This window comes from Pipistrellus kuhlii, unplaced genomic scaffold (genome assembly GCF_014108245.1).
Source record: "Pipistrellus kuhlii isolate mPipKuh1 unplaced genomic scaffold, mPipKuh1.p scaffold_m20_p_2, whole genome shotgun sequence".
Classification (NCBI taxonomy): Eukaryota; Metazoa; Chordata; class Mammalia; order Chiroptera; family Vespertilionidae; genus Pipistrellus; species Pipistrellus kuhlii.
Window position 1 is genome coordinate 36,580,643 of NW_023425515.1, and position 16,068 is coordinate 36,596,710.

The 16,068-nt window shown below is 43.2% G+C and overlaps 1 protein-coding gene across 13 annotated transcripts in view; it reads left to right on the top strand.

Moving 5' to 3' along the window:
• The window catches only part of YEATS2 (YEATS domain containing 2), a 91,774-nt gene that overhangs the window by 72,217 nt on the left and 3,489 nt on the right, over positions 1-16,068 (top strand). For 9 of the 13 annotated variants that reach the window (XM_045583738.1, XM_045583740.1, XM_045583739.1 and 6 more), the window contains 9 exons: positions 796-979; positions 7,068-7,196; positions 7,937-8,035; positions 8,670-8,772; positions 9,929-10,002; positions 11,602-11,681; positions 12,310-12,511; positions 14,245-14,471; positions 15,188-15,262. In XM_045583738.1, coding sequence (XP_045439694.1) covers positions 796-979; positions 7,068-7,196; positions 7,937-8,035; positions 8,670-8,772; positions 9,929-10,002; positions 11,602-11,681; positions 12,310-12,511; positions 14,245-14,471; positions 15,188-15,262 — 1,173 coding nt within the window. Of the gene's footprint in view, positions 1-795; positions 980-7,067; positions 7,197-7,936; positions 8,036-8,669; positions 8,773-9,928; positions 10,003-11,576; positions 11,682-12,309; positions 12,512-14,244; positions 14,472-15,187; positions 15,263-16,068 lie in introns of those variants that run through there. The other 4 variants (XM_036447832.2, XM_036447835.2, XR_006742055.1 and 1 more) reach the window with 3 other exon arrangements.

Here is a 16,068-nt window from a genome sequence, read left to right on the forward strand (position 1 = left end):
AGTTCTAGAACATTTTTCCCCATCCTGAAAAAAAACGCTCTGTACTCAGTAACAATTGACAGGCATTTGACTACAATGCATAATGCTGCCATAAACGTTTTGTACATGTTTTTATATAATATATTTTTATTTCTCTTGGCTGTATACCTAGGAAAGGAATTACTAGATCATCTAGTGTTTAAATTTTTGAGGAACTGCCAAACTGTTTGCCAAGTGGCTGCACCATTTTAGATTCCACCAACAATGTATAAGGATTCCAGTTTTTCCACTTCCTTACTGACATTTGTTCTTACTCATTTTTTAAAATTATAGCCATTCTAGTGGGTGTGAACTCGTAATTCTTTTGCAGTTTTTATTTGCAGCTCCCTGTAGCTAATGATATTGAGTATTTTTTCTTTTCTTTTTTTTAAGATTTGTGTACCTTTAGAGAAATGTCTATTCAGATCCTTTCCCCATTATTTTATTGAGTTATTATCTTTTCATTATTGATTTGGATAAACAATATGGCAGATCCATAAAATTGAATATGATTCAGCTATAAATAGGAATGAAATATTTTATAAATGTGGTTAACCCTGTGATACCTCCTCATTTAAAAAATTTTCTGGCCCATGAAATCTGAAAATACAGGAACCACCAAATTAGAGAAGTAGTCTTTCTAAATGGCATTACATTTAATAAGTAGGTAATAATAATAGTAGATAATATTTATCGAATATGCTGCATGGCAGTCACTGTCCCACGAAAATTACTGCTTTCTTTTGTATTTCTGTTAAATCTGGCCCTACGGATCAGCAGGCAGAAGGAACAGCTCCCAGTTCATCATCCACTGTCGGTTCCATAATGAAAACTGGGCAGCAGCAAGTGTGTGTGAGCCAGGCCACCATGGGAACCTGCAAGTCTGCTGCTCCCTCTGTCATCAGTGCCACATCCCTGGTGTCCACACCTAACCCCATCTCCGGGAAGGCTGCAGTGTCAGGTCAGTTGTATCATAATGACATTATTTCTCCCTCCCTTCTTTGACTATAATATTTTTGGAAGGTCTTAAATAATATTTTTACAATTTAATCCTCTCCCAAGGATTTTTTTTATTGATTTTGGTGAGTGTTGGGGGGAGAGAGAGAGAAACATGGATTGGTTGCCTCCTGAACAGCCTCAGCAGGAAAGAAACCTGCATACCTCATCTGGGGACAAATGTGCCCTCACTGGGAATCAAACTGGCAACTTTTCACCAACTGAGCCACACTTTTTTTTTTTTTTTTTTTTTTTTTTTTTTTTTTTTTTTTTTTTTTTTTTTTTTTTTTTTTTTTGTATTTATTTACTAGAGGCCTGATGCACAAAATTCGTGCAAGAGTAGGCCTTCCTTCCCCCAGCTGCAGGCACCCAGGACCCTGGCTTCCCTCATAGCCTTGGCTTTGTCCAGAAGGTCGTCCAGGAGGAAGTCCGGTCTAATTAGCATATTACACTTCTATTATTATAGATTTGTTTGTTTTTATTATTCCTCACCCAAGGATATCCCCTCGCTCCCCCCCCTCCTCTTTTTTTTAAGGGAGAGTGAAGGGAGAGGAAAAGACAGAGAAACATCGATGTGAGAGAAACATCAGTGGCTTGCCTCCGAAAAGCCATGACCAGGGCCTGGGCCAGAGAGGAGCCTGCAATCAGTACACATGCCTTGACCGGAACTGAACCTGGGACCCTTTGGTCTACAGACTGACGCTCTATCCACTGAACCAAACCAGCTGCGGCCACACTGATTTTTAAATAAATTTAATGATTTTTAAATGCCATAATAAAATCTTAGCCATCTGGAGCTTTAGTGGGTATTTTAGCTGCTTTCGTAGTGTAATTTTGCAGAAAGCTGACAAAAGTACCAATTTCTTTTTTTAAAAATCAGTTTTAAATGGAAATCATCATAAAATATAATACATCTCATTGCTTTTACAAACAAAACATATAAAATATAAATTAGACTTGCTGACTCTTTAACATTAGTTATTGTGTTAGGTAGTATTAGGTGATGTGCTTGAGGTTTGACAAGATGAATGATATGTTTTTGACCTGAAGGGCACCAGAGTAAGTGTGCCTTTTACTCTGTTGGGTGACATACATCCAAGAGCCTTAATTCAAATAACTTGAATATGCCCAGGTTGTGAGGGAGTGTAGGAGGGGGTTGATGGATGTTTCTTTTTCATCGATGTTTCTGTATCTCTATCCCTTTCCCTTCTTCTCTCTTCAAAATCAATTTTTTTAAAAACTTGCCCCATTTTCCTGATAATACCTGCCTCATTGAGAGGATTGAATGGGTTAATATACAATATTAATGCTTATCTGGCATGTAGTAGCTAGTCCTATATAATAAAAGGGTAATATGCAAATAGACCAGTCACTATGACATGCATTGACCACCAGGGGACAGACATTCAATGCAGGAGCTGACTTCTAGTGGTGAGTGTGCTTCCACAGGGGGAGTGCTGCTCTGCCACAAGCTGGGCTGATGGCTGGTAAGCACAGCGACCCGCCTCCGTGGTAGCCCTAAGGATGTCCAACTGATGGCTTACTTCCATCAGTCAGACATCCCCCGAGGGCTCCTGGACTGGGAAAGGAGTATATAAGTAATTGCTGATCAGTGTCAGCATTGTTAATCCACATTTCCTTATCCATAATTATAAGATCTAAAGAGCTGTGAAAACCAAAGATTTGTTTTTTACTTTCATAACTAATTTTAGGGTGAAATCTAACCTCCATTGATAGGCTATTTATACTAAATATAGGTATTTGTATTTTGCTGAAGAAATATTAATGTATTTTATTACTCATGCTGTCCTTGATGCCAGGAGCTGATGTAATTTGCAGCATTGTGTCTCAGACTTGAGTTTTGTTTTTCTACAATCCAATTCAGATACTTTTCTAAAATACTATAAAAATGTCACAGCAATGTCAAACTGTTACAAAAGTTTCCGAACACTCTTAATTTCCATAGTAATATAACAGATTAATGTCTTACTGTAGATTGATAACAGTGTACCAAATGGCACTGATACAGAAAAGGCTATCACTTAAACGTGCATAAACATACATACCACTTTAATCCCTTTGGATAGAAGTGAGAGAATATTGTCGTTCTTATTAAAATTATTGTCATCACTACATTCCATACATGTCACTAAACCAGGTCCCTCTGTCTTGTTTGCTTTGAGGTAGAGGAGACCAGAAGATGAAGGCTGGTCTGTCTTTCCATGACTTCCACCTCCCAGTTGAAATTGATCAAATCCTATCTAGTGTAAGGAGTGCTCTGCTTTACTGACTCTTGGAGGCAGACCTCAGACCAGAGTAGATACTGTAAGAAATGAGTGCCCTCCCCTTTTCTGATTAAGTTTTAAAAGTCTCCGTACTTTTAAGTTCTAGTTTCATAAGGTGAAACTTTCTGAATAGTATTTTCATAACAGAATCCAAGTATTTCCTCCTGACCAGTAACTTTAATTACATTGTGTGTGCGTCATAAACTAGTTTGAACAGGTCAGTCACCACTGGAACTGGAGCAGAGTGGGCGAGGGAAAGGGCACTAGAGATGAAGTCAGGGAGATGGGGCCACATCACTAGGGCCTGTAGGTCATTCTAAGAACTTTGACTTTTACTTCAAGGGAAGCCACTGACAGGTTTTAACTAAAGGGTAACATCATCTGCCTTATCTTTTAACAGGATCACTGGCTGCAGCCTTTAGACTAAACTATGGGGCCCAAATTGGAAGCAGGGAATGGACCAAGAAATAGGCACTAAAAAAGAAAAGTCAGTGATGTACCAGGGAGCCCCGGCAGCATTAGACTAAAAGGAGTTCCAGAAAGAAAACAGAAAATAGTGGGAAGGAAATGATCCGAAAAATGAAACAATGTAACCCAGAATTGAAGGGCACGAACTTCCAGGTTCAAAAGTCACAGTGGCCAGCACAGTGAATGAACGATGGCTCACATCACGGCAAATTTGTTCATGAAATCACAACACCAGGGACAAAGAGAAGATCTTAAGAGCTGTCAGACAATGAAAAGTTCAGAAATTACATATCATTGGCTTTACAGTAGCTATGCTGGAAGCTAGAAGACAGCTTTTCAAAATTCTAGGGTGTGCCAAACCGGTTTGGCTCAGTGGATAGAGCGTCGGTCTACGGATTGAAAGGTCCCAGGTTTGATTCTGGTCAAGGTCATGTACATCGGTTGCGGGCACATCCCCAGTACGGGGTGTGCACGAGGCAGCTGGTCCATGTTTCTCTCTCACCGATATTTCTGGCTCTCTATTCCTCTCTGTAAAAAAATCAATAAAATATATTTTTTTCTTTCATTTTTTTATTAAAGTATTATACGTGTACATATCTTACCAATCTCCCCCTCTCCCATGCATGCCCTCCCTCCCCAATAAAATATATTTAATTTTTTAAAAAAATTCTAGGGTGAAATTACTTAGTTTAGAATTCTGTAGTCAGCCAAAACAATACTGAGTGTGAGGGTTGCCAGTGTATTTCCTATCCACCCTGTCTCTAGACATTACTAAAATACAAGTTTTATCAGGATGAGAAGTTATAGACAAAGATAGAAGAAGAAAACAGAATCCAGCATGGAAGGCAGAGGGGACTCCAGAGTAACGGTGGAGGCTGTCCCCAGGATGAGAACTTTGCCGCAGGCTTAGAAATGAACACCCAGATTAGAGCAGATCAGCGAGTTCCAGGAAGGACATCTCTTACCAAACGGAACTGTAAATTGTTTAGGAGATTTGACTATGTGGAGAACTGTATTAAAGAGTGGTTTATAGCAATCTTGAAGAAGTGAAGACTTAGATGTTTAAAGAGAATTAAACAAATGAGAAGAAAGAAATTATTAAGCCCAGAAAATAAAACGGAGTCATAGTATCATGGTATTCTTTGCATGGATAGAGAACAATATTTGAGTATTAAGAAAGAAAGGGTAGCCAAAACCAATTCGGCTCAGCAGTAGAGTGTCAGTCTGCAGACTGAAAGGTCTCGGGTTCGATTCCGGTTAAGGGCATGTACATTGGTTGCGGGCACATCCCCGGTAGGGGGTGTGCAGGAGGCAGCTTGTCGATGTTTCTCTCTCATCGACATTTCTAGCTCTCTATCTCTCTCCTTTCCTCTCTGTAAAAAATCAATAAAATATATTTTTTAAAAAAGAAGAAGAAGAAGAAAGAAAGGGTATAAGTACCTTAACTTGCTTAAGTCTTAATAGTCAGTATGTAACATTGTAATGTTATATCAAAATGAATCAAGGCCTATAATATACACATTCTTTTTTTAAAAATCTGAAATAACTATTAAAAGAAACTACCAAAAAGGGTTGAGTGGGTGCTACTGCCCTGGTTGGTTTGGCTCAGTGGATAGAGCATCAGCCTGTGGACTGAAGGATTCTCTGTTGAATTCCGATCAAAGACACATGCCCAGGTTGCGGGCTTGATTCCCAGTGGCGGACGTGCAGCAGGCGGCCAATCAATGATTCTCTCATCTTTTTTATTTATTTTTTTACTGATTTTTTTACAGAGAGGACGAGAGAGGGATAGAGAGTTAGAAACATCGATGATAGAGAAACATCCGTCAGCTGCCTCTTGCACACCCCCCACTGGGGATGTGCCCAGGACCTTTCAGTCCGCAGGCCTACGCTCTATCCACTGAGCCAAACCAGTTTCGGCCTCATCTTTGTTGTTTCTCTCTCTCCCTCTTCCTTCCTCTCTAAAAAAAATCAATTAAAAAAAAAATATTGTATTTTTTTTTTTTTTTAAGTGGATGCTATTGGGGAACTAGACAATGCTAGAGAGATGGAGCAAAGGACTATTTTTAATTATAAGCCTGTTAGCACTTTTTATTTTCAACTGATAAGCATGTAATATTTTAATAAAAAAGAATTTTAAAAACATGAAAATAGCCTGGTTGATGTTGCTCAGTGGTTGAATGTTGACCACTGAACCACATGAATCAGGACGTCATGGTTCGATTCCCGGTCAGAGCACATGCCTGGGTTGTAGATTGATCCCTTCCTCTCTCTAAAATAAAAATGTATTTTTTTTTTTTTTAATGAAAATATAAGGTCATTGTTTTACTTTCTGGTGGCATGTCTCAAGAAGTACTTATAAAGATTGGTTTAGCATTCATCTACTGCAAAAAAAAAAAAAAGATTTCCTTTTTTATTTAAGGCTTTCTTCTAGAAAGTACTTAAGGTATTCCTATCCTTAAAGCAACTGCTTTCCACTTGCTAAAGTATCTTTAGCTGCTGATGCTGTTTTAAGTAATGCCATTATAACGGGCGTTTGTGTGGTATCTGCTGTGCTTTCTCACAGTAGCGCCCTTTGTCACCTTGCTGGCCTCTGAATGCCTAGCACAGTTCTGTAATGGAGATAGGTATGTAGGAACAACCTTTAAAGGAAAGTGGGAGAGGATGACTCTTTCTAAAATGCCGAGTTGAGAATCTCTGGTGTTTGACAAATAGAGGCCGCACAGAGGAGATTGTAGGGGACAGCAAGTAGAGAGAGTCAAGTATTCGCGCACAGGGATGGTGTGAGGGGATGCAGGTCAGTTGGGACCGGATGAAAATGGACTCTGAATGCTTTGAAACTAATTTGGAAACATTCTCTAGACACTCAGGAGTCAGAGAAGATTTTTAATGGCAGTTATCTAAACAAAATAAGCTTTATATCCAGATTTGTATGTATTACAGCTATGTACAAAATAAATTGTCATAGAAAACAAACATGGAAAAGAATGCTTAAGATGTTCAATACTGGTTGTCTCTGTCCTAGAACTTTAGGTGACTTTTTCTCTTTTCTATTAGTTCTGCTTTTCCAAAAACTTCTGTATTTGTGATTTCGAGGTAAAAATAAATCATGATCATCACACCATTGTTTCCTTGTGAAATCTGCCACATCCATGGCCTCATGCTTCCAGCTCTTTGTTTATTGAAAGGGGGAGTGTCCTAAGAACTTCCTCTTGTGAGAAAATATAAATGCTAACAAGGGCAGGAACTTCAAGGAAGCATCTGATCTTCAGCTTGGCCCTATCTTCCAACTTATTTTAGGATTGTTAAAGATTCACTCCAGTCAATCCAATCCCCAGCAGGCGGTCCTGACAATCCCCAGCCAGCTCAAACCGCTCAGTGTAAATACATCTGGAGGTGTGCAGACTATACTGATGCCTGTAAATAAAGGTAAGTCCGTCAGCAGGGGCTGTCCTTCTGTGGTTATCTCCAGTTTGTCGTGGGGGAAGTCCACACATATTCTCTCAGTTGGAGACTGCTCCCCTCGCACAGCCTGCCTTTGGCTGTCACATGCTCCCTGGCACCTTGAGCTCTAGAGAAGCGGTCGCCAACCTTTCGGACTTCACGGACCACCGGTTGGCAACAGCCAGCCACTCTAGAGACCAACTGGAGAACTGACAGAAAAACCCAGATGGCCCGTGGCCTCTAATCGCTGCCCATTTCTGAAGTCGAATAGAGGGGGAACACTGTAAGCATTCATGAAACTTCATAAATGGATTTTTATTTTCTTAATTTAATGACAAGCCCCATTTCCACAGTTGATGGATATGACTCAGTTACCCTAGTACTAATGGTAAATAGCCCACCTTGTCAAAAGTCACTATTAAAAAGGACCTTCTGTACTCTGATTGTTTTGTGCTATTAGTCTAAATTGGGCTATCATCTGTTTCAGGCGTCTTCAAACTTTTTAAAGTGGGGGCCAGATCATGGTCCCTCAGAGAGCTGGAGGGCCGGACTATATGAACTACTAATTCCTACTGTAACACCTCGGCTGCGCTCACTGCCCAAAAAACCTGGCGGGCCGGATCAGACTCCTCTGCGGGCCGCAGTTTGAAGACGCCTGTTAGATCATCCTCATTACAATAACTCCTATATTTCCTATGTTCTCCCCTGCTCTTTCTTGCCTTTAGTGGTTCAGTCGTTTTCTGCCAACAAATCACCTACCATTCTGCCAGTGGCTGCCCCCGCTCCAGTTGTCCCCAGCTCTGCTCCAGCCGCTGTTACAAAGGGTATGTCGTTTCTCACAGTATATCTGCCCTCAGGTTTTATGCAAGACATTAATGAGTCCCTTGGGTCTACAACCCAAATATTTTTCAGCGTCTGTGGATCAGCCACCTCAAAAATAATTCCTGTTTACATATAGGCTTGACATTGAGGGAAGCATAGAGATGTAGCATCATTTCTGCTCTTCAAGAACATGTAATCATGTTGAAGAGGGTTGACTGAGGTAGATAGTAAGTAATGAGTGATAGATGCGGCCTAAGTGGATTCTGGAATATTTCGATCTAGGATGTCTGATCAGGGATGGTGGGTGTGGAGGGGGATAGAACTCTGTATGGACATGGATTGTCACCTGGAGTCTATCAATAAAAGAGTGAAGCCTTTGTTGCTCTGGAGGGAGAGGTCAGGAGCATGCTGGGGTAAGGGCACAGTAGAGACAGACCCACGAGACCCAAGCTAACAGTTCTCCCCTTGTCTGCTGACTGCAAGGACAGGCGCCATCCCAGGCCCGGCTGTGTCCCCACCGCAGCTGCTGCGGCACTTCCCTCACTGGTCTCCACGGAAGGGCTTTTGTTTCTGCCTGCACGTGTCCTTCCGTCACTGCTCCCTAACAGCGCGCTCTTTGTTGCTCTTCCCTTGTAGTGAAGACTGAACCAGAAACTCCCGGGCCGAGCTGCCTCCCTCAGGAGGACCAGACAGCAGTGAAAACAGAAGAGAGCTCGGAGCTGGGGAACTATGCTATTAAGTAATTGTTTCCATCCTTCCTAAGGGAGTTGTGCTTTGGATGTTTTTCTGAAACTTAAAAAGCCATGCCTGGGACAGTTGAGTATGTGCAGAGTTGTGGGTGCATATTGTGAAGCCCCTTGCTGGGTGGAGACCTGTCCGTGTGATCAAGTATTGATGCACAGCTCCCGAGTCTCCGTTTTACACATTGATGGGCCTGAGGCATCACCCACCTTATCTGTTGTCTCCGGAGCCTCGGTTGGAATTACTGACCTCCCTCTCGAGCTTGCCAGCATGTGTATACTTTGCACATGATGTAATTACTCAGGTGTGTACACATTTTTTTGTCCAAGTACCCACGTACCTGCCTAAACAGCTGCCTTTTCATGGGCCATACACACTCATTGCTTCTAAAAACACTTCATGCCCTGGCTGGTGTTGTTCAGTGGTCAGAGCATCGGCCCATGCACTAGAGTCGATTCTGTGTCAAGGGCACCTACCTGGGTTTGGCAGGTTTGGTCCCTGGCCCTGGTCGGGGCATGGAGGGGAGAGGCGAGGCGACCAATCAATGTGTCTCTCACATCGATTGTTTTCTCCTCCCCACGCGCCCCCCCCCCCAAAAAAAAAAAACACTCCAAAAATCAATGAAAAAAATACCCTCAGGAGAGGATTAACAACCAAAAAAACAAACAAAACTTCATATGATTTTCCAATTTCCAAATTGGTACCCACCTCTGACCACATATTTTGATGTATTTCAGGCTGTTGGCAACAGTAGAAAATTAGTCATTTTCACATAATGGTAGACAGCTTGTGAACTGGAATAACACTAAGACAGGCAATTTTTATTACAGGATTTTCTGTTGTAGTTGCAGTCACCATACAAAAAAAGTTATGTGGCTATTCACAAATATAAGTAAAATAATGTCTACTATTTACATAATTTGCCATTCCTGGGGTCTTATCAGTTTATTTAGTCTGATGGGTTTGGTTTTTTTTTTAACATAGAATGATCTCCTTTTATAAAGAAGGGTGTCTATAGAAGGAAAGACTGCCCGTATAATTAGTTTAGTTTTAATTCTCTCAGAAAAGGGGAATAGGTATATAAATTTATGTGTATATATGGCTAGAAGCCGTTATATGCATTAACAACCTCAATTTTCTTTTATCCTTCTCAGGATAGACCATTTAGAGACTATCCAGCAACTCTTAACGGCAGTAGTAAAGAAGATCCCATTAATCACTACAAAAAGTAAGACACTTATATTAAATATATGGGTGCATTTTTAAAAAGCTGTAAACTACTACTTGGGATATCGAGTCAACATAATCACTAGTACAGTAATTAATATTTTGGTGGTTATCTTACAGTCGAACTCAATCAGAGAAGGGGCCAAAATCTAAAATCCAGCCTAAATCGCGGGCCGAATGGTTTACTGAACAGTCATAAACTGTCATTGTGATGGAAACGCAGCGGAGTGCAGTGATGACAGCGCGGTGCGGGCCACATTTCAAGGCCTGGCGGGACGGATTTGGCCCGCGGGCCTTGTGTTTGACACATGTGTCTTACAGGGTTAGCTACAGCTACAGATCATTTACAGGGTTTTACAATTGATAGTATCTTGATCAACTAGTTAGTCTTTTACTGTCTTTAGTGTTTGACCTACAAGAGGAATTTTTCACATCTTTTGTATATAAATCATTAATCTGTTATGTATATAATTAAAGCTGCATTCGTTTTTAAGGAAAGAAATCATTTCTTTCTGTTATGTATATCATTAAAGCTGCATTTATTTATAAGGAAAGAAATCAACATTTGCCTACAGTGTGCCAGACTCTGCAGGCTCATTGCATTTATTATTTTATTTAATCAATCTCTTGTGGGATGTCATCTCTGATTACAGATGAGAAAATCGAGGATAGTAAAATTAAGTAACCGCACAAAGTCACTAGCTGTAGTGAGGAAGGCTACAACCCCAGTTCTGTTTGACTCCAAGGCACTCATCCTCCCTCCTCCACTCACTGTCGTTCACTACGAAACGCATGATTGTCACGACCTCCAGCAGCGAGGGCTGCCCTGTCGCTGCCACTGTTCGCCAGACTGAATCGCTGGCTTCTCAGCACAGGTGGTCTGACAGAGTCACAGCCTCACTGAGGGAGGCTGCCTGTGATACTTGGAAATTTAGAGGGAAGGGATGGAGCACATGATCATATTATATTCATGCAAATATGAAAGCGGTAGGCCAACTACAGACCACCATGCTCATTTTATTCCAATTGTAATAACAAAGAGAGTATCTTTTTTCCCTGGTTGAAATTCAGAGGGTCATTTTGAGGTAGGTAGTTCAAAATGTACTTTTAATAACATGTTCCTAGCCCAGCAGAAAAAAAATCAATCAAAAATCTTTTTTAAAAATTTAGGTACAAATACCTCAGAGAATTAGAGCTGGAAGGCAGTTCAGAACCGTCTTTCCCAGGAGTCTCGTCCTCCGGATGAGAAAACTGGAGCCGAGAGATGACTGCAGGTCCCCCAGCCACGAGGTTAAGGTCACGGCCAGAGCCAGGTCTCGGGTCGTCTGGCTCCTGGAGGAGTTTTATTTCCACTTATTTTAATAGCTTCAGCCAGTGGACTACCTTTCTCTCCCAAAAAAGCTGGATGCCCACCGAAGGGGGGTGGTGTGAGTGCTCACGAATGAGATGCCTTCTCTGTTAAGGAGAAGCACCTGCACTTGTCCAGTAAGGAATGTACTTCAATGAGGAAGTCTAAAGAAACTTCGGGCATGCTTCCAGCAAATAAGACTTGAATTAAATCATGGTTTTATTCAGAGTTTGCTGGATCTGTGCCTTCTAGGTGAGGATGCCAGCTGTTTTTCTGCAAAGTCTGTGCAGCAGTATTATGGCTGGAACATCGGAAAGAGGAGAGCTGCCGAGGTAATCCATGTCTACCATGTGCATTCTGGCCGCGTCCATAAGCCTTGTCATATGGACCAGTGATAAATGTGAAGCATATTTTGTTAATATTTGATGATAGAATCTTTTCCTCGGTTACATATCTCGTTCTTCAAAACTTGTAACTAGCCTTTGAAAGGTCCTTTTTTTTGTTTTGTTTTTTTGCATTGGTAAATATTTTTACAACATTCCTTAATGAATTTCAGTATATTAAAATTCAGTCAAGTGTTTGTTCTCCAATGTGGCAGCTACTATGCCAGACAGGGGGGTTATGGGGAAACCGAGTGTGCAAAGGCATGCTCGGGAGCTCGGAGAAGGTCATTGCAGAGGGTTTGGGGGAGGTTGGAGGAGAGGAAGTGGTAGATTAAAGGTTGAGACCAGGTGACTTGTATGCCAAACTTAAACTTAGGAGAGCCATTTTATTTTATAAGCATTAGGTAAAAGTTCTTTATCCTTCTGTAAAATTTGGTGATTAACACAATCAGGTTGTTTTCTTTAGAAAAAAATGATTCTTCAAGTTAGTAGGGTGGTTTACAATTGGGTGATTTGTTTGAACACTCTACTAAGTTGAAGAATTTGGTTATGATTTTTTAAAAATTATTTTTTTAAGTGGCAAAGAGCAATGACAATGCGAAAGGTCTTACAAGAAATACTGGAGAAGAACACAAGGTTTCACCACCTGACGCCCCTGAAAACCAAGCACATTGCTCACTGGTGTCGCTGCCACGGCTATACCCCACCTGATCCCGAGAGCCTGAGGAGCGACGGGGACTCCATTGAGGACGTGCTGACCCAGATCGACAGCGAGCCAGGCAAGCCTTCAGGGGAGCGGCCTGAGGCCTGTTCCCATGGCACCCGCTCATCTATCTCTTCCAGCCCCTGCAGTTACCTAGGACTCCACGGGTTACTGTGGAGAACAGGAGCCTTTGCTCACTTCTGACCCTGTGGCCCCGCCCTCCCCTAACAGAGCCCCTAGGAGCTAGTATTTATGCCCAGGTGCCGTGTCCCAGCCAGCAGTGTTCTGTCCCGGGTCATACAATAGGCACACACCGTGTGTTCAGAAGTGTCCTCCTCAGCACCATTTCTTCTTGGAAGACTGTGCTAATCCACCTCCTTTCCTCCAGGCAGAAGTGACTTCTTCCTTTGTGACCTTATAGCCCTTCTGGGGGGTCCAATCTCCTTGAATCTGGGGACACTGCTTTATCTGTCACTTCATCTGCAGACTTGGTGGCGAGGCACAGACATAAACTAACAGTGTTGCAGATAAAATGAATTGTTTTATGATAAAAATATAAGCAGTTGTGTTGTGGGGTGGGAGATCAGGGCCTAAAAGATATATTGGGAGAATATTTTTAGTATCACCTTAAAGAGTAAGAAAGGTTGCTTCTGACTGGTGTGGCTCAGCGGTTGAGTGTCAGCCTATGAACCAGGAGGTCACAGTTCATTCCCAGTCAGGGCACATGCCTGATCCCCAGTGGAGGGTGTGCAGGAGGCAGCCAATCAATGATTCTCTCTCATCGTTGATGTTTCTATCTCTCACTCCCTGAAATCAGTTTTTAAAAATGTTTTTTTTAAAAATAGGAAGGGTTGTTTTCTCCTCCAAACCCCATTTCTGTAGAAAAACAGAAGTTCTGCCTCCTCATCTGGGGGAACCTAAAGCACAGGGAGGGTGGGTGGGGTCCTTTAAGACTTAGCGCAAGTCTTCATTTCCTCCAAGCAGCTTTCCTAAGACCCCAATGCAGGACGACCTCTCTCTGCTCTGATCTCTTACAGCACTTAATACAGAGCCTGGAGGGTTTGTCATATTTATGCAGCTAAGCTCTGGAGGGCAGAGACCATGCTGGTTACTTCTGTGCTTCACTGGTGGTAAATGTAAGGCATGATGCTCCACGTATACTGGGATCCCCGTTAATGTGACTGATTAAATGTGGGTGCCCCATCTATAAAGCAGAAGCTGCCAGGAGCAGGATGCTCCACCTCATCCCGCAGCTGGTCTGACCTCTCTGAGCCATAGGGTGAGAGGGATGCCCTGGGACAGCGGTCGCCATCCTTTCGGACCTCAGGACCACTGGTTGGCGGCCGCTGCATTGGAAAATGCCTAGGGCCTCTGCTGGCTGGAAGTTAGATCTCGTATAAGCCAGCTCATGAATCTGGCTGGGAGGCGTACCTAAAACGATAGCAGCACTTCTCTGAGCAGTGAGAACATGAGTGATTTTCATTTTCTTCACTTTTCATTTAAAAACATGAAAAAGATTAGTCATTAATATTTGCAGGGTGAGGAGATGGTCTAGTGTTGGTGGCATGAGGCAGAATCATGTGCTGGCGGTAGTATCACCTACACCGAGCAGGGTGCCTGTTCTGCTCGTCGACCTCATGAGTTACTAGTTCTGCTAATCACAGAGCCATCGAGCTTCAGGGCCAGGCGCTCAGTGCCCTTGATACTTACTCCTTCTCTCAGTCTCGGGCCATTGGCCTCCCAGAGGTGGCAGGCCTTTTCTTTCGTCACCACAGCTGTTCTAAGACTGGCCACCTCTCTCTCCTTTAGAGTGCCCGTCGTCATTCTCCTCCGCCGACAGCCTGTGCCGGAAGCTGGAGGACCTCCAGCAGTTCCAGAAGAGAGAGCCGGAGAACGAGGAGGAGGTGGACATCCTCAACCTCTCAGAGCCATTGCAGACAAACATCAAAAAAGAGCAGGAGGAGAAGCAGGAAGAAGTGAAATTCTTCCTGCCACCAACACCAGGGGCTGAGTTCATTGGCGACATCACACAGAAGGTAGGGAGATCACACACCGGTGCTCGGTGCTCGGACAGGCACCCGATAAACGCGGGCTCTGTTTCCCTTGGGCAAGTTAATTACCCGTGAAAAGGGTGCTTGTTGAGTGTGCAATTAAAGCAAAGGCAAGAGATTTTGTTATTTTTCATCTCCTTTTTGATCATTCGCCTCAGTAGAAACACCTTTCTCTCATGAGGGAGGCATGTCATAATATTTCCACGTCAGACTTGAGAGGGTGAGCTCCCCCTCGCATTCCCATAGCCCCCGGGCCCTGTCTGCCGTGCAGATGCACCTGATGGTGCAGGAGAGCAGCTGTCCCCTTGGAGGGAACTCAGCAGCTGTCCAGCACCTGCACCTGCAGTTACTCAGGCCCACAGTGAGAGGCAGTGTGTTGTCACTTGCAGGAGAAAATGAAAAATGCAGTCAGGCACTATTTCCAAGTACTGGTATCTCTGCATCACCTTTGGCAAACAGCGCCTTAGGCTGAGTCCAGACTTCCCAATGTTTGATCCCACTGTCCTGATCACGGTCTCCCATGAGGAGGGTGTGGGGGTAGATATGGGATTATAATAGCATTTTTAACCATCACTTAAAATCATGAGAAATGGGATATCTTATTCCAACTGGACATCTCCTTGGGTACCAGAGAAATGTGCTTTGTTGAAAGAGGCTGTCTCTGTACAAACAGGAGCTAATGCTTCCGTTGGCTCTTTCAGATTGGGATCACCCTGCAGCCTGTGGCGCTTCACAGGAACGTATATGCGTCGGTGGTAGAGGACATGATCTTAAAGGTGGGTGCCTGCTGGCAGCAGAGGGCCGGTCAGGCGGGGCAAGCTGGATGGGTGGCAGGCTGTTTAGGGTACGGGACAAGGACAAACAGAACAGAGATGACAAGGTTTTCTTCTGTGTTTTGTTGTTAATCCTCACCCGAGGATATTTTTCCATTGGTTTTTAGTGAGTAGAAGGGATGGGGAGAGACAGAAAGAGAAACATTGATGTGAGAGACACATCGATTGGTTACCTCTTATATGTGCCCTGGCCTGGGGCTGGGGATCGAGCCTGCAACTGAGTTACAAGGTACATGCCCATGACTGGAATCAAACCCCGGACCCTTCAATCTATAGGCCAATACTCTACCCACTGAGCCGACCGACTAGAGCCACAAGTTTTAAGATTTCTCACCATATGCAGGCTTAAAGTTTTCTCTATTTTGTCTTCAGACTTTTAAGTGAAGTATGGTTCTTCTAAGTGTAAACGCATCTGCAATAAGAGTTCCTTTCCTGGCGTCACTGATGTTTTTAGTGTTATCCCAAGTGCTTTTTTAGCCATTGGGGGTGAGAGTTGGTGCTCTCTTTGCTTCAGGAGGTGACCAAGGCCTGGGTGTCCTGCACGGGTCACACAGCAGAGAAGAAGCCTCCACTCTCCCAGCCCAGCCCGGGTCCAGCTGGTCCTTCCCTGCTGTGTCCCTCCCGCAGCAGAGGATGCCAAGTAACCCGCCCCTTGTTTCCTTTAAAACAACTTCTGATTGTGCCGAGACCGGTTTGGCTCAATGGATGGAGCATTGGCTTGGGGACTGAAGGGTCCCGGGTTCGGTTCC